Below are 24,288 nucleotides of genomic sequence, written 5' to 3' on the forward strand. Positions count from 1 at the left end.
CAGTTGGTACAAAATGCGGCTGCTAGACTTTTGACAAGAACAAGAAAGTTTGATCACATTACACCTGTACTGGCTCACCTGCACTGGCTTCCTGTGCACTTAAGATGTGACTTTAAGGTTTTACTACTTACGTATAAAATACTACACGGTCTAGCTCTAGCCTACCTTGCCGATTGTATTATACCATATGTCCCGGCAAGAAATCTGCGTTCAAAAGACTCCGGCTTATTAGTGATTCCTAGAGCCCAAAAAAAGTCTGCGGGCTATAGAGCGTTTTCCGTTCGGGCTCCAGTACTCTGGAATGCCCTCCCGGTAACAGTTCGAGATGCTACCTCAGTAGAAGCATTTAAGTCTCACCTTAAAACTCATTTGTATACTCTAGCCTTTAAATAGACCTCCTTTTTAGACCAGTTGATCTGCCGCTTCTTTTCTTCCTCCTATGTCCCCCCCTCCCTTGTGGAGGGGGTCCGGTCCGATAACCATAAATGAAGTACTGGCTGTCCAGAGTCGAGACCCAGGATGGACCGCTCGCCTGTATCGATTGGGGACATCTCTACGCTGCTGATCCGCCTCCGCTTGAGATGGTCTCCTGTGGACGGGACTCTCGCTGCTGTCTTGGATCCGCTTTGAACTGAACTCTCGCGGCTGTGTTGGAGCCACTATGGATTGAACTTCCACAGTATCATGTTAGACCCGCTCGACATCCATTGCTTTCGGTCCCCTAGAGGGGGGGGGGGGGGGTTGCCCACATCTGAGGTCCTCTCCAAGGTTTCTCATAGTCAGCATTGTCATTGGCGTCCCACTGGATGTGAATTCTCCCTGCCCACTGGGTGTGAGTTTTCCTTGCCCTTTTGAGGGTTCTTCCGAGGATGTTGTAGTCGTAATGATTTGTGCAGTCCTTTGAGACATTTGTGATTTGGGGCTATATAAATAAACATTGATTGATTGATTGATCACCGGCCGATAAATGCTTTAAAATGTCTAAAGACCCACTTTTATTCTTTGGCTTTTAACACTACATGAGTAGTGTGGTCCTCCGTCCTCTGTTGTCCTCCTATTTTACTGTATTAATTGCTTTTACCCTTTAACGTTGTTTTTAATCATATTTATTTTTATATTGGTTTTATATTTATTTATTTATTTATTTTTATTCAGTCATTGGTGGAGCATAATATTGTTTTTAATGTTGTTTTTAACATGGCTGTGCAGCACTTTGGAAACCTTCTTGTTGTTTAAATGTGCTTTATAAATAAAGTGGATTGGATTGATAATATCGGAAATTATCGGTGTCGGTTTTAAAAAGTTACATTTTTGACTTTTTAAAACGCCGCTGTACGGAGTGGTACACGGACGTAAGGAGAAGTACAGAGCGCCAATAAACCTTAGTAGAGAATGTTGCACCACGGTACTATTATTGTGACACACACGCAAACAGGAAGTGGATGACGTGTTGGAGTTATGCCAGACAGCACTTAGGAATACGTTGATAACATGTTTTGTTATTGTATTTCACTGCTATAATTTATTAAAGCAACGTGAACAAATGGAAGACCGTTCTTACCGTTCTTATTTACTTAGAGGTACTGCCTTTACGTGCCAGCCTAATTACAAAATATCTACGGATTTTCACACACACAAGTTGCAATGCATACTTAGTCAACAGCCATACAGGTCACCCTGAGGATGGCTGTATAAACAACTTTAGCACTGTTACAAATATGCGCCACACTGTGAACCCACACCAAACAAGAATGACGAACACATTTCGGGAGAACATCCGCACCGTAACACAACATAACAAATACCCAGAACCCCTTGCAGCTAGGGGTGTAACGGTACGTGTATTTGTATTGAATCGTTTCGGTATGGGGGTTTCGGTTCGGTGCGGAGTTGTACCGAACAAGTTTCCAGACGGACATATTAAGTAGCATAAACAATACTCAAAATGCCGGACACTTGAGGCATTTGAGAAACTCTGCCCTGACAGCCCCGCAAAAGAGGACATGTCCGGTGTGAGAAGACGCAAGGTCAGTCTATCCCAGCCCGATCGCTGCTAGCACTGGACATGTCCTCTTTTGCTAGCATGCTAGCAGCAACCGGGCTAGGATAGACTGACCTTACGTCCTCTCACACCGGACATGTCCTCTTTTGCGGGGCTGTCAGGGCATCCATCCATCCATCCATTTTCTACCGCTTATTCCCTTTCGGGGTTGCGGGGGGCGCTGGCGCCTATCTCAGCTACAATCGGGCGGAAGGCGGGGTACACCCTGGACAAGTCGCCACCTCATCGCAGGGCAGAATTTCTTAAATGCCTCAAATGTCCGGCATTTTGAGTTATAGTTGCGTGTATTAACAATGTACGTTCAGGGTTAAGAAGCGGTTAAAACAAAACACATTATGCGCAGCAACCGCAGCATTCGTGAGGGAGGGGCAGAGAGCGAGAGAGTTATGATAAACGTGCATGCGTCTCCAGGCTCTGCTTTTATTCCATCAATTGATCAGATATATTTTTTTATTATCTATAGCAGGGGTGTCAAAAGTGTGCCCCGGAGGCCTTTTGGGGCCCACAGCTAATGTTTTAAAGGCCCACGGCACATTCTAAAAGTACTATTAAAATAAACAAAAACATAACAAAAGTCAAATTAAAAAAGCTTGAAGATTAAATGTAATTTAGAAAAAGTTAAAATGTTGACTAATGAAACAAAACAAAACAGTTTTTTTTCCGTTCAAACTGTCAAACCTGAAAACATAATATTGAATCAAAATCCATGTTATTAAGAATTATTGTCCTAGCCAAGGTTCCCATTATCCATCCATCCATTTTCTATCGCTTATTCCCTTTTGGGGTCGCGGGGGGCGCTGGCGCCTATCTCAGCTACAATCGGGCGGAAGGCGGGGTACACCCTGGACAAGTCGCCACCTCATCGCAGGACCAACACAAATAGACAGACAACATTCACACTCACATTCACACACTAGGGACCATTTAGTGTTGCCAATCAACCTATCCCCAGGTGCATGTCTTTGGAAGTGGGAGGAAGCCGGAGTACCCGGAGGGAACCCACGCATTAGGTTCCCATTACTTCACATCAAATATCCCAGTAAGAAAAATATTTTTGGTGGAAGATTTCGCAAATTTGGTAAATAAATTACTCGAAAAATGTATATTTTGTTGTTTTCTTACTGTACCGAAAATGAACCGAACCGTGACCTCTAAACCGAGGTACGTACCGAACCGAAATTTTTGTGTACCGTTACACCCCTACTTGCATCACTAACTCTTTCGGGACGCTACAATATACACCCCCCGCTATCCCCTACCCTAAACCCCGCCCACTTCGACCTCCTCATGCTCTCTCAGGGAGAGCGTGTCCCAAATTCCAAGCTGCTGTTTTGAGGCATGTTAAAAAAAAAAAGCACTTTGTGACTTCAATAATAAATATGGCAGTGCCATGTTGGCATTTTTTTCCATAACTTGAGTTGATTTATTCTGGAAAACCTTGTTACATTGTTTAAAGGACTACTGAAAGCCACTACTAGCGACCACGCAGTCTGATAGTTTATATAACAATGATGAAATATTAACATTGCAACACATGCCAATACGGCCTTTTTAGTTTACTAAATTGAAATTTTAAATTTCCCGCTAGGTATCCTGTTGAAAACATCGCGGAATGTTGAGGCGTGCTTGTGACGTTATTGGTTGGAGCGGACATGTTCTCCCAGCACCACTCACGGCTAAAAGTTGTCTCTTTTTATCGCATAATTACACAGTATTTTGGACATCTGTGTTGCTGATTCTTTTGCAATTTGTTCAATTAATAATGGAGACGTCAAAGAAGAATGCTGTTGGTGGAAAGCGTGGATTGCAGCTGTCTTTAGCACCGAGACACAGCCGGTGTTTCTTTGTTTGTTGTGAAGCTTTAACACAGAGCGGTCAAGCGAACTTGTTTCTCTATGTCAACCAGCAAGTTTTTTTATGGTAACATTGTGATATTAAGTCGGCTCTTACCGGAGACTTCAGTGGATTATGGGACCTCATCCTGCAGCTCAAAAAGGCAGCTGTGATCTTTGCTCCTCGGCTTCTCTCAGAGACACTGGCGTTCACCGCAGCCATCCGACTTTCAGGTATGACTTCATAATCTCACTAAAATACTATTAACACAATAAGCAGATAAGGGATTTTCCAGAATTATCCTAGTAAATGTGTCTAATTACATCTGAAACGCTCCCACTGCCGCCACCTCTTTTTTTTTTTTGTCAAGATCCGCGACTCGGATCGTTTATGGTTTTGCCTGTTATGTTTTTGATCATGTTTATTTCTAGACTCTGCCGATCCCTTCAGTTATGTATTTCCTTGTTTGTGTTCGTCGCCATGGTTTCGCCATTTGATTCACCTGCTCTGGCGTCAGGCGCACCTGTGTTCTGATTATTTGTGTATTTAAGCCCACCTGATTCCTTAGTTCGCTCTCGGCTCATTGTTTGCTCCCACGCTTTGTAGATTTCTTTGTGCAAAGTTCCGCCTTAGCTTCGCGTGCGCTCGGCACGTCACTGTTAGTACTTTTATCTCCAGCTAAGTTTAGCATTAGCTTACCGTGCGTAAGCACGTGCTTTATTTTTCCATTTTTGTACCAGTGTTCTTTTGTTTGTATATTAAATCAAGTTCCTACCTGCAATCCTGCCTGACTGGTCGTTGTGCATCCAAGAGGTGGCAAATCCGCGCAACCAGATGCGCCGCAAGCGTGACATTTTTAGTGCTTAACTCTAACTTTCCTCATCCACGAATCTTTCATCCTCGCTCAAATTAAAGGGGAAATTGTCGCTTTCTCGATCTAAATAGCTCTTGCTGCTGGAGGCTACGATTATAAGGAGGATGTGAGGAGCCCTACAACCCGTGATGTCACGCGCACATCGTCTGCTACTTCCGGTACAGGCAAGGCTTTTTTATTAGCGACCAAAAGTTGCGAACTTTATCGTCGATGTTCTCTACTAAATCCTTTCAGCAAAAATATGGCAATATCGCGAAATGATCATGTATGACACATAGAATGGACCTGCTATCCCTGTTTAAATAAGAAAATCTCATTTCAGTAGGCCTTTAACTTTTTTTAAAAACACCTTTGTATTCAAAAAAGAAGTGGCGGACCAAGCCGGACTCACTGGTTCTTTGCTGGATTTCCTCTCCAGAGATGACGAGCGAATGGCCTGCCGTACACAGTTGGTCATCTCTTTCATATCGTCACTCAAGTTAGCAGAAATCTCCCCAATTTCCAGGCCGTGAAATGGCGAGGAGGTCATCCCGTTGGCAGCGGAGGGTGCGACGTCGTCGTCGATCGCGCCGGCATCGTCGGACAAGGTGGTGCACCCACTCTCCAGCAGCTCTCGGTGCTGCTTGGACAGCGAGCTCAGCCACTGCTCGTAAGACCAGGAAAAGGAGGACGAGGGCTGCTGCAGGTCCGCCAGGCTTGCCTCGGAGACGCTCAGCGTGGATGTTCTCTCCGTCTTCCCCTGCAGCTTTTTGCCGTCCTGTGTCCGTCTTTTGTGCTCCATGCGGCGGACAGCGGGAGGGCTGTAGTACATCCGAATGCCGGTGCTTTCCGGAGCGGTGTGGCTCCTCTGGACGGACTCCAGATCCAGTCCTGATGGGGCTAAGTTGTTGCAGGAGCCGCTGGCGCTCGGGCCGTCCCAGGTCTTACAGACACCGCTGACCTCTGGTGTCTACGAATGACAGGGAATCAGGATCAGTTCACATTTCACTTGGGTCCCATCATAATAATTATCCCAGATGCATCGGGGCGGAAGGCGGTGTACACCCTGGACAAGTCGCCACCTCATCGCAGGGGCAACACAGATAGACAGACACTAGGGCCAATTTAGTGTTGCCAATCAACCTATCCCCAGGTGCATGTTTTTGGAGGTGGGAACCCACGCAGTCACGGGGAGAACATGCAAACCCCACACTGAAAGACCCCGAGCCTGGGGATCGAACCCAGGACCACATGCACTAACCCCTGTTGCACTGTGCTGCCCCAACCTTGATTTTAATGAATGCAATTACATTCTTTATGTGTTTAGTCTTTATTTGAAAAGGACAATGCACAGAAACATTAAGCTCAAAGACAAATATGTTCTGTACCAGATTATAGCTAAATAGCTCATTTCCATCTGTAGTCCCTGGCTACCTAAATTAAAGAAATACAAAAATCATGCAATAAAATTATGACGATAAAATCCTACCATAGCATGTAATCAAATTAAGAAAAGTCATAAAATGCCCTTTCATGGACACATACTTAAAGACCTACTGAAAGCCACTACTAGCGACCACGCAGTCTGATAGTTTATATATCAATGATGAAATATTAACATTGCAACACATGCCAATACGGCCTTTTTAGTTTACGAAATTGCAATTTAAAATTTCGCGCGGAAGTATCATGCTAAAACGTCACGGTATGATGACGCGTGCGCGTGACGTCACGCATTGTAGAGGACATTTTGTTCCAGCATCGTTCCCAGCTATAAGTCGTCTGTTTTCATCGCATAATTCCACAGTATTATGGAGATTTAAGTTGCTGAATCTTTTGCAATTTGTTCAATGAATAATGGAGACGTCAAAGAAGAAAGCTGTAGGTGGGAAGCGGTGTATTGCGGCCGCCTTTAGCAACACAAACACAGCCGGTGTTTCATTGTTTGCATTCCCGAAAGATGACAGTCAAGCTTTACTATGGAACAGAGATGTCAAGCGAACACGGTTGGATTGGACCACACACACAAAGTACAGTGTATTATGCAGCGATCATTTCGAAAGATCGTGTTTCGAAGAGGGTCCTTTGCGAAGGGCAGAGATGGGCATCGCCACCACCCGTCGACTGGTGCTGAAGAAAGGTGCGGGGCTGACTTTCAGGTTGTACAGGTACGACCATATAATCTCACTAAAACACTAGTAACACAATAAGCAGATAAGGGATTTTCCAGAATTATCCTAGTAAATGTGTCTAATAACATCTGAATCGCTCCCACTGCCCTCGCCTTTTTTTTTTTTTCCTAGTCCTTCACTTTCACTATCCTGATCCACGAATCTTTCATCCTCACTCAAATTAATGGTGAAATTGTCACTTTCTCGGTCCGAATCGCTCTCGCTGCTGGTGGCCATGATTGTAAACAATGTGAGGATGTGAGGAGCCCTACAACCAGTGATGTCACGCGCACACTGTCCGCTACTTCCAGTACAGGCAAGGCTTTTTTATTAGCGACCAAAAGTTGCGAACTTTATCGTCGATGTTCTCTACTAAATCCTTTCAGCAAAAATATGGCAATATCGCGAAATGATCAAGTATGACACATAGAATGGACCTGCTATCCCCGTTTATATAAGAAAATCTCATTTCAGTAGGCCTTTAACTTTTTAACTGCTTTTTATCCAACAAATTGTTGTTAGGATAATTTGTATTTGCTTTTTCAATGTGTATTTTACTTCTGTTTTGAATGTTATTTTTAGTCTGTCCTCAGCCTCTATTTCTTTGTGGAGTACGGCCCTTTGTTCTTCAACTGTGGTTGTTTTTAAAGGGTTTTATAAATAAAGTTACAGCTCTGTCATCTTTAGCTGACTGACAGGAAGTTGTTATAGTTCTTGTCGTTATAATAAAACTTGGGTTCAAATAGTTAGGAGCTAGGTCAATTAATTGACACACACATTAACAGATGCGAGCGTAGACCTATTTGGACAAATAAACACCCAAAATGATACTGACCTCATTATTCAGATAGGTCCAGTTCTTCTTGTTGGAGTCACTCAGCTGTGGACAAATCAAAGGAGGTAGGCCTTCTAAATGTTCCGGGTCTTCCAGCTCTGCTGTGGACTTGGTCCTTTCTCTACAAACAAATTCAAACCCAATTTAAACGTGCAGAAACATTCAACATATTAGATTTGTTGCTGATGAGTTTGTACCTCGTTCCATTAGTGATTACTGAGTCTACAGAGGACTCGGATCCTAATGATGACTTTAACTGTGAAGAAAAATAAGGCGGAGGTTAGATCATTTGTTTTTGCACACAGCGACTGCGAAAAGTCAGTGTTCAAAAACAAGAAAAAAGAAAAAAAAAGAGGGGTATTTTAGTTGAACTACGAAAAATTATCTACCAATAGAACAAGAAAATTCGGCTTGTCAAAACAAGTAAAATGAGCTAACTTCAATGAACCCAAAAATACCTTAAAATAAGTATATTCTCACTAATAACAAGTGCACTTTTCTTGGTAGAAAAAAAAATAAGACCTTTTTGCTCAATATGTTGAAAAATATTTTTAAATGAAGTAAATGCTAGTGCCATTATTTTGACATAATGATTTGCGCTCGGCATTACATTTCTTGAAACCAGCAAACTTATACTAAAAACTAGTTAATTTTTTTTAATGGAAAGGCAACAAGGGTCTCCTAGCCGCTAAGGCAAATCATATGGTCTAAAAAGTCCTTTTCCCATCGATAACATGACATCATCGCGCCAACTGCGTGCTCTTTCAGTCAATTAGTGTGCATATATACCGTATTTTTCGGATTATAAATTGCTCCGGAGTATAAGTCGCACCGGCTGAAAATGCATAATAAAGAAGGAAAAAAACATATATAAGTCGCACTGGAGTATAAGCAGAGGTGGGTAGTAACGCGCTACATTTACTCCGTTACATCTACTTGAGTAACTTTTGGGATAAATTGTACTTCTAAGAGTAGTTTTTATGCAACATACTTTTACTTTTACTTGAGTATATTTACAGAGAAGAAACGCTACTTTTACTCCATTCCATTTATCTACATTCAGCTCGCTACTTTTTTTTATCGATCTATTAATGTTTGTTTTGGTTAATGACAGAGCTTCAAAGTAGGATCTATGCATGCCTGCGTTTCACCAATCACATGCAGTCACTGGTGACGTTGGACCAATCAAACAGAGCCAGGTGGTCACATGACCCGACTTAAACAAGTTGAAAAACGTATTCAGGTGTTACCATTTAGTGGTCAATTGTACAGAATATGTACTGTACTGTGCAATCTACTAATAAAAGTTTCAATCAATCAATCAAAAGTGTAAAGGAAAAAAGACACTTTTTATTTCAACCGTACTTCCCGTCAAAAGCCTAAAGACTGATCGCACAGTTCCTGCCTTCACAATAAAAGTGCCGCTCCATCGCGCCTGCGCTAACAAAATAAGAGTCTCCGAAAGCCAGAGCAAACAAGCGAGCAAGCTACGGAGTTTGCCGCCAATGTATTTCTTGTAAAGTGTATAAAAACGAATATGGAAGCTGGACAAATAAGATGCCAAAAACCAACGACTTTCATGTGGTATTAGACAGAAAAGAGGAACTTTTTTTCTCCTCCATTTGAAAACGTGGACGTCTGATTCCAATCAATGCAAGTCATCAGAATCAGGTAATACACCAACTTATATTCTTGTCTTCATGAAAGATAGGAGTCTATATGTTAAACATGCATGTATATTCATTAAAACACCTTCAACATGTGAACAAAAACGGCAAAATAAATAAATATAAATTATATACTGTATATATAAATGTATGTGTATCCATCCATCCATTTTCTACCGCTTATTCCATTTCGGGGTCGCGGGGGTCGCTGGCGCCTATCTCAGCTACAATCGGGCGGAAGGCGGGGTACACCCTGGACAAGTCGCCACCTCATCGCAGGGCCAACACAGATAGACAGACAACATTCACACACTAGGGACCATTTAGTGTTGCCAATCAACCTATCCCCAGGTGCATGTCTTTGGAAGTGGGAGGAAGCCGGAGTACCCGGAGGGAACCCACGCATTCACGGGGAGAACATGCAAACTCCACACAGAAAGATCCCGAGCCTGGATTTGAACCCAGGACTGCAGGAACTTCGTATTGCGAGGCAGACACACTAACCCCTCTCCCACCGTGAAGCCCTATTGTGGCTCAATGTGCCAATTTTTTATTTAATTTTAATGTATTATTATTTAATATATATTATTGTTTTAGTTGCTTAAGAGATATTCCTGGCTCTGAATTTGCTCATTGCTATTTTTATGTTTTTGTGCATTATTTGTTGCCGTAATCAGGTTACTCATCAGTTACTCAGTACTTGAGTAGTTTTTTCATCCATCCATCCATTTTCTAAAGCTTTTTCCCTTTCGGGGTCGCGGGGGGCGCTGGCGCCTATCTCAGCTACAATCGGGCGGAAGGCGGGGTACACCCTGGACAAGTCGCCACCTCATCGCAGGGCCAACACAGATAGACAGACAACATTCACACACTAGGGACCATTTAGTGTTGCCAATCAACCTCCTTTTACTCAAGTAAATATTTGGGTGACTACTCCTTACTTTTACTTGAGTAATAAATCTCTAAAGTAACAGTACTCTTACTTGAGTACAATTTCTGGCTACTCTACCCACCTCTGAGTATAAGTCGCATTTTTTGGGGAATTTTTTTTGATAAAATCCATCACCAAGAATAGACATTTGAAAGGCAATTTAAAATAAATAAAGAATAGTGAACAACAGGCTGAATAAGTGTACGTTATATGAGGCATAAATAACCAACCTAGAAGGTGCCTTGTATGTTAACCTAACATATTATGGTAAGAGTCATTCAAATAACTATAACATATAAACCAGGGGTAGGGAACCTATGGCTCTAGAGCCAGATGTGGCTCTTTTGATGACTGCATCTGGCTCTCGGATAAATCTGAGCTGACATTGCTTAACACGATAAGTAATGAATAATTCCACTTGTAATCACAGTGTTAAAAATAATGTTCAAAATATAAAAATGCTCATGCATTTGAATCCATCCATCCTTTTTCTACCGCACCTGTTCAAGAAGTTGCCTTAAGGGTAAGAAATGTTTTTTTTATTATTGGTTAGTGTAGGGCTAGTTCTTCAACAAGGTCCAGGTGGGCCATTTACACACCTGTCGCTGATTTTGAGGCCGGTCCTGGCAAGACCCCGCTTCGCTGCAGACCCGCAGGCCACGCCCCCATCCACAGTTAGCTTCAGAATAACAACGTTATTACAAAGAATAAGAGACCTATTATTACTCTAGAAATGTTGGTCTTACTTAAAAATGTACACTTTTAGTTGTGTTCAGTGTTAAAAATATATTATATGGCTCTTACGTAAATATATTTGAAAATATTTGGCTTCTTGGCTCTCTCAGCCAAAAAGGTTCCCGACCCCTGATATAGAACATGCTATACGTTTACCAAACAATCTGTCACTCCTAATCGCTAAATCCCATGAAATCTTCTTCCTCGATGTGGCTTCTAAACAACTCTGCCAACTCCAAAGGTATGCGCCGCTTCCTCTTGTCGTTTTCTGCTGCATATTTCACTACATCCATCTTGTAATCTGCAGTACGTGATTTTCTTTTCGGTCCAATTTTTGTTCAGCCCATCTCAGTTTTTATAAGTTACCACCAACAATGAAATGATACATTTTAATAGCTACGGCAGTAGCATATAGCAGTTAGCATCTCATGACCCACAATGCACTTCTGCCATGACCCTCCCCCGACAAATTCTTATTGGTTGACGTGTGTGTGACGATTGCTGACATTTTCTTCGTCTCTTCCGCGAATGAGATAAATAATATTATTTGATATTTTACGGTAATGTGTTAATAATTTCACACATAAGTCGCTCCGGAGTATATGTAGCACCACTGGCCAAACTATGAAAAAAACTGCGACTTATAGTCCGAAAAATACGGTACCGGCCCAAAAAAATGTTATTGTAATTTTGAAGAATTCATTCGAAATTGCATGAACTATTTACCGTATGTTGAAAATGTTCCATGTTAAATGTTTAAATATTAACTGTCAGTTTACTGTACTACTTTATGAGTAAGTATGTTCTCTTGTTTCATTGAAAATAAAACAGCAAAGTCCATTTGGCTGTCATCTGTTTTAATTATGAGACAAAATTGTGTCAAAGTCCTGATTTTTTTTCATGCTTGAAATAAGAAATTATTATTTAAAAAAAGTAGTTTTATACTCTTGAGTGTTGATGAAACAGCTTTGCAACAGTTGATATTATAGTTTAAAGCATGTTTTACTCGATATAGGTCATCAAATCTCAGCTACAAGCTGTGATATCTTACTGAGATCATTTAGGAGCAAAACCCTTAAAACAAGTAAAACACTCTAACATAAAATTTGCACAGTGAGAAAAATTATCTTATCAGACAGAAAATAAGCAAATATCACCCTTATTTGAGATATTTCATCTTACTTCAATTTCAGTTTTTGCAGTGTGATGTGCTTCGTTAGAGTTTAGGCCCAAAAAGGTACCCCATGACTGTTTACTGTTAAAATATACAACATAGAGTAAGTAGCAAAAAACACATCAATAATGCCATCCATCCATCCATCATCTTCCGCTTATCCGAGGTCGGGTCGCGGGGGCAGCAGCCTAAGCAGGGAAGCCCAGACTTCCCTATCTCCAGCCACATCAATAATGAATAAAGCAAAACATGTTCTGGACCAAAATCACTTAATATTATCTACTGCTCACTAGTGTTACATATCTGAGTTATTCTGTAGAAATATGGGGAAACAACCACAAATGCGCGCTTCGTTCACTTTCTGTGTTACAAAAATGATCAATTATAATAATACATAATGTTGGATATAGAGAACATACAAACCCTTTATTTATTAAATCACAATGATTGAAATTCAACTATTTTGGGGCATTTGCAAACATCTAAAATGATGTACAAAGCAAACTATAACCCGCTATGGGGTGGCATAGCTCGATCGGTAGAGCGGGCCGTGCCAGCAACTTGAGGGTTGCAGGTTCGATTCCCGCTTCCGCCATCCTAGTCACTGCCGTTGTGTCCTTGGGCAAGACACTTTACCCACCTGCTCCCAGTGCCACCCACACTGCTTTAAATGTAACTTAGATATCGGGTTTCACTATGTAAAGCGCTTTGAGTCACTAGAGAAAAGCGCTATATAAATGTCATTCACTTCACTTCACTTTGACATGCTTGGTCTAAGGCAGTGGTTCCCAAAGTGGGCGGTGGGAAGATCTGGGGGGACAGTGAGGAAGAAGGGGGCGGTAGAGGGGCGGCAGTCCGAAGTCGAAGTCAGAAGTTCGAACGTTTGTTTGACGATTTGTACACAACACGTGCAGCAGGACGAGTCAGTGGACGACGCATCCGGGTTCGGTTACCACACGCCAACATCATATTTAGTAGAACGGGGCTTCAGTGCAGTCGCCTTGCTTCTTTCCAAGCAAAGAAACCGACTGAAAATTACTGACCGCGGGGATCTACGACTTCTTCTTAGTGAGTTCCAGCCTGATGTTGAGAAGCTTATGTCCCTGCACCAAGCACATCCATCCCATTAATATTAAGTGTGAGACAATGAAGGTTACTGGTGGAATGTTTATTTACCATTCTATGTTGCTGAAACAGTTAAAACTGCTAAAAAAATAAATGGGGGGGGGGGGGGGGGGGGGGGCTAGGAATTCACTGGGGAGCCAAGGGGGCGCCAGCCGGCAAAAGTTTGGGAACCATTGGTCTAAGGCATCATTGTTGTGAAATGTGAGAAATCCATTGAATGAAATCACCACTGAGGTGAATCTTTAATCAATCAATGATTACTTATATAGCCCTAAATCACTAGTGTCTCAAAGGGCTGCACAAACCACAACGCAAACCACTACGACATCCTCGGTAGGCCCACATAAGGGCAAGGAAAACTCACACCCAGTGGGACGTCGGTGACAATGATGACTATGAGAAACCTTGGAGAGGACTGCAAAAGTGGGCAACCCCCCCTCTAAGGGAATCTTTTGTCTGATACCCACGACCATCACCATCACAGCATGCATACCTTAGCCTCTCTCAGCCTCTGCTCCCACTGAGCTCTCTCCTGGCTGAGCCTCTCGAGCAGCTCCAGCTTCTCCTGCCCCAGTTCCTCTCTCCGATCTGAAGCTGACAACGGAGAGGCAAAACCATGGCGTAAAAATCTCCTCAAAATCTGAAACTTTCATACAACAGACACGTTTTACCTGCTTGGTCAGGTCCATCACAGCTGCGTAGGACTCGGCCAGAAGGTGTTGGTGTTCCTCCCGCTCCCTAATGAGCGACACCTTCAGGTCGGGCGGGTCCGCTGCGTCGGCGGAGGACAATGTCGCAGCTTTGCCCGCTTTGGTCTCCAGCTGGAATGAAGACAGAGGGGTGATCATATTAAGTGAGTTTAAGGGAAAAGTGGGAACCTGCGGTCCGTATATGCTGCTTTTGCATTTATTTTTAGAAACTAAAGTGATTCAAGACATGGCAATCATATAGAAATACAAACCCCGTTTCCATATGAGTTGGGAAATTGTGTTAGATGTAAATATAAACAGAATACAATGATTTGCAAATCATTTTCAACCCATATTCAGTTGAATATGCTACAAAGACAACATATTTGTGTTCAAACTGATAAACATGTTTTTTTTCTTTAGAATTTGATGCCAGCAACACGTGACAAAGAAGTTGGGAAAGGTGGCAATAAATACTGATAAAGTTGAGGAATGCTCATGAAACACTTATTTGGAACATCCCACAGGTGTGCAGGCTAATTGGGAACAGGTGGGTGCCATGATTGGGTATAAAAAAAGGTTCCCAGAAAATGCTCAGTCTTTCACAAGAAAGGATGGGGCGAGGTACACCCCTTTGTCCACAACTGCGTGAGCAAATAGTCAAACAGTTTAAGAACAACATTTCTCAAAGTGCATTTGCAAGAAATTTAGGGATTTCAACATCTAGGGTCCATAATATCATCAAAAGGTTCAGAGAATCTGGAGAAATCACTCCACGTAAGCGGCATGGCCGGAAACCAACATTGAATGACTGTGACCTTCGATCCCTCAGATGGCACTGTATCAAACACCGACATCAATCTCTAAAGGATATCACCACATGGGCTCAGGAACACTTCAGAAAACCACTGTCACTAAATACAGTTTGTCGCTACATCTGTAAGTGCAATTTAAAGCTCTACTATGCAAAGCAAAAGCCATTTATCAACAACATCCAGAAACGCCGCCAGCTTCTCTTGGCCCGAGATCATCTAAGATGGACTGATGCAAAGTGGAAAAGTGTTCTGTGGTCTGACGAGTCCACATTTCCAATTGTTTTTGGAAATATTCGACATTGTGTCATCCGGACCAAAGGGGAAGCAAACCATCCAGACTGTTATCGACGCAAAGTTCAAAAGCCAGCATCTGTGATGGTATGGGGGTGCATTAGTGCCCAAGGCATGGGTAACTTACACATCTGTGAACGCACCATTAATGCTGAAAGGTACATACAGGTTTTGGAACAACATATGCTGCCAACTAAGTGCCGCCTTTTTCATGGACGCCCCTGCTTATTTCAGCAAGACAATACCGAGCCACATTCAGCACGTGTAAAAACAGCGTGGCTTTGTTAAAAAAGAGTGCAGGTACTTTCTGGGCCCACCTGCAGTCCAAACCTGTCTCCCGTCGAAAATGCGTGGCGCATTATGAAGCGTAAAATACGACAGCGGAGACCCCGGACTGTTGAACGACTGAAGCTCTACATAAAACAAGAATGGGAAAGAATTCCACTTTCAAAGCTTCAACAATTAGTTTCCTCAGTTCCCAAACGTTTATTGAGTGTTGTTAAAAGAAAAGGTGATGTAACACAGTGGTGAACATGCCCTTTCCCAACTACTTTGGCACATGTTTCAGCCATGAAATTCTAAGTTAATTATTATTTGCAAAAAAAAAAAAAGTTTATGAGGTTTGAACATCAAATATGTTGTCTTTGTAGCATATTCAACTGAATATGGGTTGAAAAGGATTTGCAAATCATTGTATTCTGTTTATATTTACATCTAACACAATTTCCCAACTCATGTGGAATTGGGGTTTGTACTTTGTATAGTTCAAGACTTATAGTCATTAGAAAACATGAGTGCACATCATAATGGCAGCTACACTTTCCATCTTAAAGATCTAAAAAAAAAGAATTAGGGAATGTCCGGTGGGCCAGATTGAAAAGCTTAATGGGCCGCATGTGGCCTTAATTTGCCCAGGTCTGCTCTGGGGAACGCAGGGGGTGCTGGAGCCTAGCCCAGCTGCCCTCGGGCGGAAGGCGGAGTACACCCTGGACAAGTCGTCACCTCATTCCAGAGCCAACACAGATAGACAGACAACATTCACACACTAGGGACCATTTAGTGTTGCCAATCAACCTATCCCCAGGTGCATGTCTTTGGAAGTGGGAGGAAGCCGGAGTACCCGGAGGGAACCCACAGAGTTACCATACTAATTAAAGTATAAGAGAGGTAAGCTGACCCCTCTTTTCAAGACCTGTTTTTTTTTTTTTGTATTAAGACAAAATCTGAATACACACATTTTCATCATGAGAGGTATAGGTGATAGTGTTCCACTTTTCTACCCACAGGTGGCAGTAAAGTTACGTACACAGAGTGGGCGCCAAGTGCCACACACACACAGCAAGTTTCTACTTCCACTACATCAGGGGTGCCCACACTTTTTCTGCAGGCGAGCTACTTTTCAATTGACCAACTCGAGGGGATCTACCTCATTTATATATATCATTTATATTTATTTATTTATGAAAGAGACATTTTTGTAAACAAGTTAAATGTGTTTAATGATAATACAAGCATGTGTAACACATATAGATGTCTTTCTTTCACAAAGACAAGAATATAAGTTGGTGTATTACCTGATTCTGATGACTTGCATTGATTGGAATCAGACAGTAATGATGATAACGCCCACATTTTCAAATGGAGGAGAAAAAAGTTGTCCTTTCTGTACAATACCACATGAAGGTGGTTGGTTTCTGGCATCTAATTCATCCAGCTTCCATACACTTTACAAGAAAGACATTGGCGGCAAATTCCGTAGCTTGCTTGATTGACATTCACGGCACCCGAGGGTCTTGTGAGATGACGCTGGCTGCTGCCAGTTCATTATTATGAAAAAATGACAGAGAGGAAGGCGAGAAACACTTTTTATTTCAACAGACTTTCGCGCCGTCCCTTCCGTCAAAACTCTAAAGGCCGACTGCACATTTCCTATCTTCACAATAAAAGCCCTGCTTCATGCTGCCTGCGCTAACTAAATAAGGGCTTTTATTGTGAAGATAGGAAATGTGCAGTCGGCCTTTAGAGTTTTGACGGAAGGTACGGCGCGAGAGTCTGTTGAAATAAAAAGTGTTTCTCGCCTTCCTCTCGGTCATATTTTCATAATAATGATCTTGCAGCAGCCAGCGTCATCTCACAAGACCCTCCGGTACCGTGAATGTCATTTAAGTGACGTCTTGGTGAAGATTGATGATCACTCATTTTTAGGTCTATTTTTTTTAAAAGCCTGGCTGGAGATCGACTGACACACCCCCCGCGGTCGACTGGTAGCTCGCGATCGACGTAATGGGCACCCCTGCACAACATCATCAACTTTGTGTGGTTGCTCTCTGACCCGCTAGGCCTCAATGCAAGCAAACAGTAAAGCATGAAAAATAAACTCCTGGATTCAGATCCTAACCAAAATGTGTTTTTTTTCTTTACCCATGGGCTTCTTATTGACAGAGGCTTTTTAAAAAGTTAAAGTTCCAATGATTGTCACACACACACTAGGTGTGGAGAAATTTTTCTCTGCATTTGACCCATCCCCTTGTTGACCCCATGGGGGGTGAGGGGAGCAGTGAGCAGCAGCGGTGGCCGCGCCCGGGAATCCTTTTTGGTGATTTAATTCCCAATTCCAACCTTTGATGTTTTGACCACACTTGAGTAGATTAAAGTTAAGTTAAAGTACCAATGATTGTCACACACACTAGGTGTGGTAAAAATGTGTCTTCTGTATTTGACCCATCACCCTTGTTCACCCCCTGGGAGGTGAGGGGAGCAGTGAGCAGCAGCGGTGGCCGCGCCCGGGAATCCTTTTTGGTGATTTAATTCCCAATTCCAACCTTTGATGTTTTGACCACACTTGAGTAGATTAAAGTTAAGTTAAAGTACCAATGATTGTCACACACACTAGGTGTGGTAAAAATGTGTCTTCTGTATTTGACCCATCACCCTTGTTCACCCCCTGGGAGGTGAGGGGAGCAGTGAGCAGCAGCGGTGGCCGCGCCCGGGAATCATTTTTGGTGATTTAACCCCCAATTCCAACCCTTGGTGCTGAGTGCCAAGCAGGGAGGTAATGGCTCCCATTTTTTGGGTCTCAGGTATGACTCGGGCGGGGTTTGAACTCACAACCTACCGATCTCAGGGCAAACACTAAGCCACTGAGCAGGTGGCTTAGTGGTTACAAAATTCTAACCCTGACCGCTCTGGAAACACTCTGTGGAAAAGCTCCCCACCCACACTACTTGGTGCCTGGTCTGAGCTGTTCTGACTTAGATTACTATAGTAACTAATTAGATCACCATAGTAACTAGTATATCATGCAAAAGCGCAGAATCCATTAATTGAACTACTTTGTATTAGAGATGTCCAATAATATCGGACTGCCGATATTATCGGTCTTTAAAATGTAATATCGGAAATTATTGGTATCGGTTTCAAAAAGTAAAAATGTATGACTTTTTAAAACGCCACGGACATAGGGAGGAGAGAGCAGTTGCTTCTCCCAGTCATACTTGCCAACACTCCCAATTTTCCCGGGAGACTGCCGAATTTCAGTGCCCCTCCCGAAAATCTCCCTGAGCAACCATTCTCCCCAATTTCTCCCGATTTCCACCCAGACAACAATATTGGGGGCGTGCCTTAAAGGCACTGCCTTTGCGTGCCGGCCCAATCACGTAATATCTACGGCTTTTCACACACACAAGTGAATGCAAAGCATACTTGGTCAACAGCCATACAGGTCACACTGAGGGTGGCCGTAAAAACAACTATAACAATGTTACACATATGTGAACCCACACCAAACAAGAATGACAAACACATTTCGGGAGAACATCCGCACCGTAACACAACAGAACAAATACCCAGAATCCATTGCAGCACTAACTCTTCTGGGACGCTACAATATACACCCTCCCACCCTACCTCAACCCCGCCAATCTCAACTGCCTCATGCTCTCTCAGGGAGAGCATGTCCTAAATTCCAAGCTGCTGTTTTGAGGTATGTTAAAAAAAAATAATGCACTTTGTGACTTCAATAATAAATATGGCAGTGCCATGTTGGCATTTTTTTCTCCATAACTTGAGTTGATTTATTTTTGGAAAACCTTGTTACATTGTTTAATGCATCCAGCGGGGCATCACAACAAAATCAGGCATAATAATGTGTTCATTCCACGACTGTATTTATCGGTATCAGCCATACAGGTCACACTGAGGGTGGCCGTATAAACAACTTTAACATCGTTACATATGTGCGCCACATTGTGAACCCACACCAAAGAAGAATGACAAACACATTTCGGCAGAACATCCGCACCGTAACACAACATAGACACAACAGAAGAAATACCCAGAATCCCTTGCAGCACTAACTCTTTTGGGATGCTATATTATACACACCCCCTCCACCCCGCCAATCTCATGCTCTCTCAGGGAGAGCATGTCCTAAATTCCAAGCTGCTGTTTTGAGGTATGTTAAAAAAAAAATAATGCGCTTTGTGACTTAAAATAAATATGTCAGTGCCATGTTGGCATTTTTTTTCTCCATAACTTGAGTTGATTTATTTTTGGAAAACCTTGTTACATTGTTTAATGCATCCAGCGGGGCATCACAACAAAATTAGGCATAATAATGTGTTCATTCCACGACTGTATTTATCGGTATCAGCCATACAGGTCACACTGAGGGTGGCCGTATAAACAACTTTAACATCGTTAAAAATGTGCGCCACACTGTGAACCCACACCAAAGAAGAATGACAAACACATTTCGGCAGAACATCCGCACCGTAACACAACATAGACACAACAGAAGAAATACCCAGAATCCCTTGCAGCACTAACTCTTTTGGGATGCTATATTATACACCCCCCCTCCACCCCGCCAATCTCATGCTCTCTCAGGGAGAGCATGTCCTAAATTCCAAGCTGCTGTTTTGAGGCATGTTAAAAAAAAATAATGCACTTTGTGACTTCAATAATAAATATGGCAGTGCCATGTTGGCATTTTTTTCTCCATAACTTGAGTTGATTTATTTTTGGAAAACCTTGTTACATTGTTTAATGCATCCAGCGGGGCATCACAACAAAATCAGGCATAATAATGTGTTCATTCCACGACTGTATTTATCGGTATCAGCCATACAGGTCACACTGAGGGTGGCCGTATAAACAACTTTAACATCGTTACATATGTGCGCCACACTGTGAACCCACACCAAAGAAGAATGACAAACACATTTCGGCAGAACATCCGCACCGTAACACAACATAAACACAACAGAAGAAATACCCAGGATCCCTTGCAGCACTAACTCTTTTGGGATGCTATAATATACACCCCCCTCCACCCCGCCAATCTCATACTCTCTCAGGGAGAGCATGTCCTAAATTCCAAGCTGCTGTTTTGAGGTATGTTAAAAAAAATAATGCACTTTGTGACTTCAATAATAAATATGGCAGTGCCATGTTGGCATTTTTTTTCCATAACTTGAGTTGATTTATTTTGGAAAACCTTGTTACATTGTTTAATGCATCCAGCGGGGCATCACAACAAACTTAGGCATAATAATGTGTTCATTCCACGACTGTATATATCGGTATCGGTCGATATCGGTAATTAAGAGTTGGACAATATTATCGGACATCTCTACTTTGTATAGTTTAAGACTTACGGTAATCATAATGGCAGCTACATTTTTGATCCTAAAGATCTAAAAAAAATTGGGGGGACTGTCCGGTGGGTCAAATTGAAAAGCTTAACGGCCTTAATTTGCCCAGGTTTGATTTAGGTCCCTCTAAGTCTTAATCAACATTGAGGGTTTTTCCAAGTTGCCGAACAATAATTGCCACTTAAACTGTTTTATTCCTTCTATTTTCCCTTTCTGCCATAATTATTTTGTCCATACAGACTGCCCCAAAACATTTTTCCATTTGCCCATCCTTACCATAGAAGCCATCTTCCTCACCAACACCTACTTACCCCCACAGCTTTCTCAAACTCCCCCAGCCCTCTCCATCAATGGGATGCTATATCACAGAGCTGGTAGGTGGGATCGCTTGAATTTTTTATGAGTAGCCGAGCTCTCTGCTTTTCCCTTTCTCCCCAGAACCCGTCAGAACCCTCTTGTAAGTTCACACCGCCCAGGGTTAGAGGCCTATCATTTTTGACACGGTGGTGTGGTGGCAGAAGCTGTCTCCCATGGCAACAGAGTGCTGTTGGTTAACATTGAAGGTGCTCGATCGTTGAACACAGTTTAGTGCTGATGTGTTATAAGGCTTCTAGAAACATTGTTATACTAGCACGCATGTGATGCAGGACATAACACCACATTTAGTAACTCAGTAACCCTAGAACTAGCCCAATGAGCACCAAAAGAACTGTACATAATAATTTAAATATGATCTATCAGTCTGTGTATGAGTCGTGTTTACTATCTTTCAATCAATTAACTTTACAGACTTCTAAAAAGGGCCCAAAACATTTTTATTTCAATTTTTATGTTATTAACCAGCTTATTGCTTCCTGTTTGTTGTTGTGTTATGTAGTTCCCCCCTGCATAAAATCAAATTAGGTTTTAATAAAAGAAAAAAAAAAGTAAGTGTGGAGAGGCGGAGCCAACAGTCGGACAGAGAGGCAGGACACGCTGGAGATGGCGGCGAGGAGGCGGGGATGGCGAGCGAGCGGCGAGGCGGGGCGTGACGGGAGCGACGCCGCAATCGAGGTCAGGTGCGTGGATCGCGCACCTGGTTATGATTAATGAATCCTCTCGCAATGTTTAAAAGGGCGGCAGCCGTGAACGTCAAGGAAAGAGGTGGACAAACAACGACGGAACGAGAGGAAGTGCATGCAACCCAGAAGAGAGTGAGAGCGAGAAGCAGACGACGCGGGCGACTGAAAAGAACCCAGAAAAAGACTTTTCTTACTAGAAAATAAGAAAAGTCATGTCCTTCCTTGGTGGTCCCCGGAACCCGCACAACGGTGAGAGTCGTTCACATTTGGCGCCCAACCTGGCTGGACCACCGAAGGCGGGGAGGACTATCCCTTGTGGGCTCTAATAGGCGTACTGGCCGGCCTCGCAGCAAGCAACCGACGAAAATGCCGGCTCCTGCAGGTGGGGGGGGGGCCCAAAAGAAGAAGTTGAAGAGGAAGAAGTTGAAGAAGTTGTAGAAGAAGAAGATGAAGAAGTTCAAGAAAATGATACAGAAGGAGAAGAAGAAGTTGAAGAAGAAGAAGAAGAGGAAGAAGTGCAAGAAAATGATAAAGAAGTTGAAGAAGTTCAAGAAAAAGACAAAGACGAAGAAAAAGACAGACGGAAAAACAGACAAAGACGAAATGGAAGAAGACAAAGACGGAGAAAAAGACAAAGATGAAGAAAAAGACAAAGACGAAGAAAAAGACAAAGACGAAATGGAAGAAGACAAAGATGAAGAAAAAGACAAAGACGAAGTAAAAGACAAAGACGAAGTGGAAGAAGACAAAGACGAAGAAAAAGACAAAGTCGAAATGGAAGAAGACAAAGACGAAATGGAAGAAAATGAAGAGGAAGAAAAAGAAGAACAAGGAAAAAATGAAGAGAAGACCGGGGGCACAGGTGGCCGTGACAGTCATTTCCCGCCCATTCAAAAAACTGAGGGGGGAAAACGCTCAGCCGGTCGGAAGCCCGGCTTGCGTCTGGCGATGAAGGACTGTGGAGAGGCGGAGCCGACAATCCAACAGAGAGGCGGCGAGGAAGTGGGGGACGGCGAGCGAGCGGCGAGGCGGGGCGTGCCGGGAGCGACGCCACAATCGTGAATAATGCTGCATAATAGACAGTATTTATGTTTTTCACATGTGAGTAATGCTGCATAATAGACCGTATTTATATTATTCACATGTAAAAAATACCTACGTGTTTATTGTCTATTGTGAGCAAACTGTGGTGCGGAATTTCCCCCAGGGATCAATAAAATACTTTCTATTCTATTCAATTCTATTCTATGTGATCTTCCATTTGCTCATACAAGTTGCGTAACCATGGCGACTCAAGGTCTCAGGATGGAAAAGAGTCAAGGTGGGCTGCTTTCAAACTACTGACAAGTAATGCAATGAAACAGGACACGTGATTATTACTAGTCTTCCTCCGACTTCCTCACCTGAGTAATGAGGTTCTTCAGTTCGGTCCTCTTCACTTCCCATGATGCCTTGGCCTTGGCAAACTGCTGTGTCAGCTCCTGGGAGCTCTGTTGCTCCTGCCGCAGCTCGCCGCTCAGATCCTGCAGCGCCACCTTCAGGTCTGCCAGCGTGCTGCTCACGGCGCTCAACTACAAAGAAGAACAAGGATCTCCCTTGAGCGTCTATGTTCTTTAAGAAAGACAAGGTGTTTGTTTCTGTGACACACCTTGATTGACGGGCCCAGCGCGTCTTCATCCGCGTCGGCCTTTTTCTCGCTTTGGTGGGCGGGGCTCGTCAGGTGGTCTTCCTCCAGTAAAATGTAGAGGTCCTTCAGGTTGTTCATCTAGGAAGACAATGGGAACCATCTTTTAGCTTCATTTAATCGTCACACACTGCAAAAACTAAAATCTAAGTAAGATTAAATATCTCAAATAAGGGTGATATTTGCTTATTTTCGGTCTGGTAAGATCATTATTCTCACTAAGCAGATTTTATGTTAGAGTGTTTCACTTGTTTTAAGTGTTTTGGTTAGAGGTGTCCAATATTGTCCAACTCTTAATTACCGATACCGATATCAACCGATACCGATATATACAGTCATGGAATGAACACATTATTATGCCTAATTTTGTTGTGATGTCCCGCTGGATGCATTAAACAATGTAACAAGGTTTTCCAAAATAAATCAACTCAAGTTATGGAAAAAAAATGCCAACATGGCACTGCCATATTTATTATTGAAGTCACAAAGTGCATTTTTTTTTTGTTAACAAGCCTCAAAACAGCAGCTTGGAATTTGGGACATGAGAGAGCATGAGGAGGGGGAGGGGATAGCGGGGGGGGGGGGGGGGGGGGGGGGGGCGTATATTGTAGCATCCCGGAAGAGTTAGTGCTGCAAGGGATTCTGGGTATTTGTTCTGTTGTGTTTATGTTGTGTTACGGTGCAGATGTTCTGCCGAAATGTAATAAT

At 42.8% G+C, this 24,288-nt stretch overlaps 1 protein-coding gene across 1 annotated transcript in view; it reads right to left on the reverse strand.

The window, feature by feature from the left end:
• The window catches only part of LOC133555229 (protein SOGA1-like), a 229,333-nt gene that overhangs the window by 18,204 nt on the left and 186,841 nt on the right, over positions 1 to 24,288 (reverse strand). Inside the window, 8 exon segments of the mRNA XM_061904825.1 lie at positions 5,161 to 5,718; positions 7,755 to 7,875; positions 7,952 to 8,010; positions 13,880 to 13,953; positions 13,956 to 13,980; positions 14,058 to 14,207; positions 23,300 to 23,467; positions 23,545 to 23,661. Coding sequence (XP_061760809.1) covers positions 5,161 to 5,718; positions 7,755 to 7,875; positions 7,952 to 8,010; positions 13,880 to 13,953; positions 13,956 to 13,980; positions 14,058 to 14,207; positions 23,300 to 23,467; positions 23,545 to 23,661 — 1,272 coding nt within the window.

Source organism: Nerophis ophidion, linkage group LG06 (assembly GCF_033978795.1).
Source record: "Nerophis ophidion isolate RoL-2023_Sa linkage group LG06, RoL_Noph_v1.0, whole genome shotgun sequence".
NCBI lineage: Eukaryota > Metazoa > Chordata > Actinopteri > Syngnathiformes > Syngnathidae > Nerophis > Nerophis ophidion.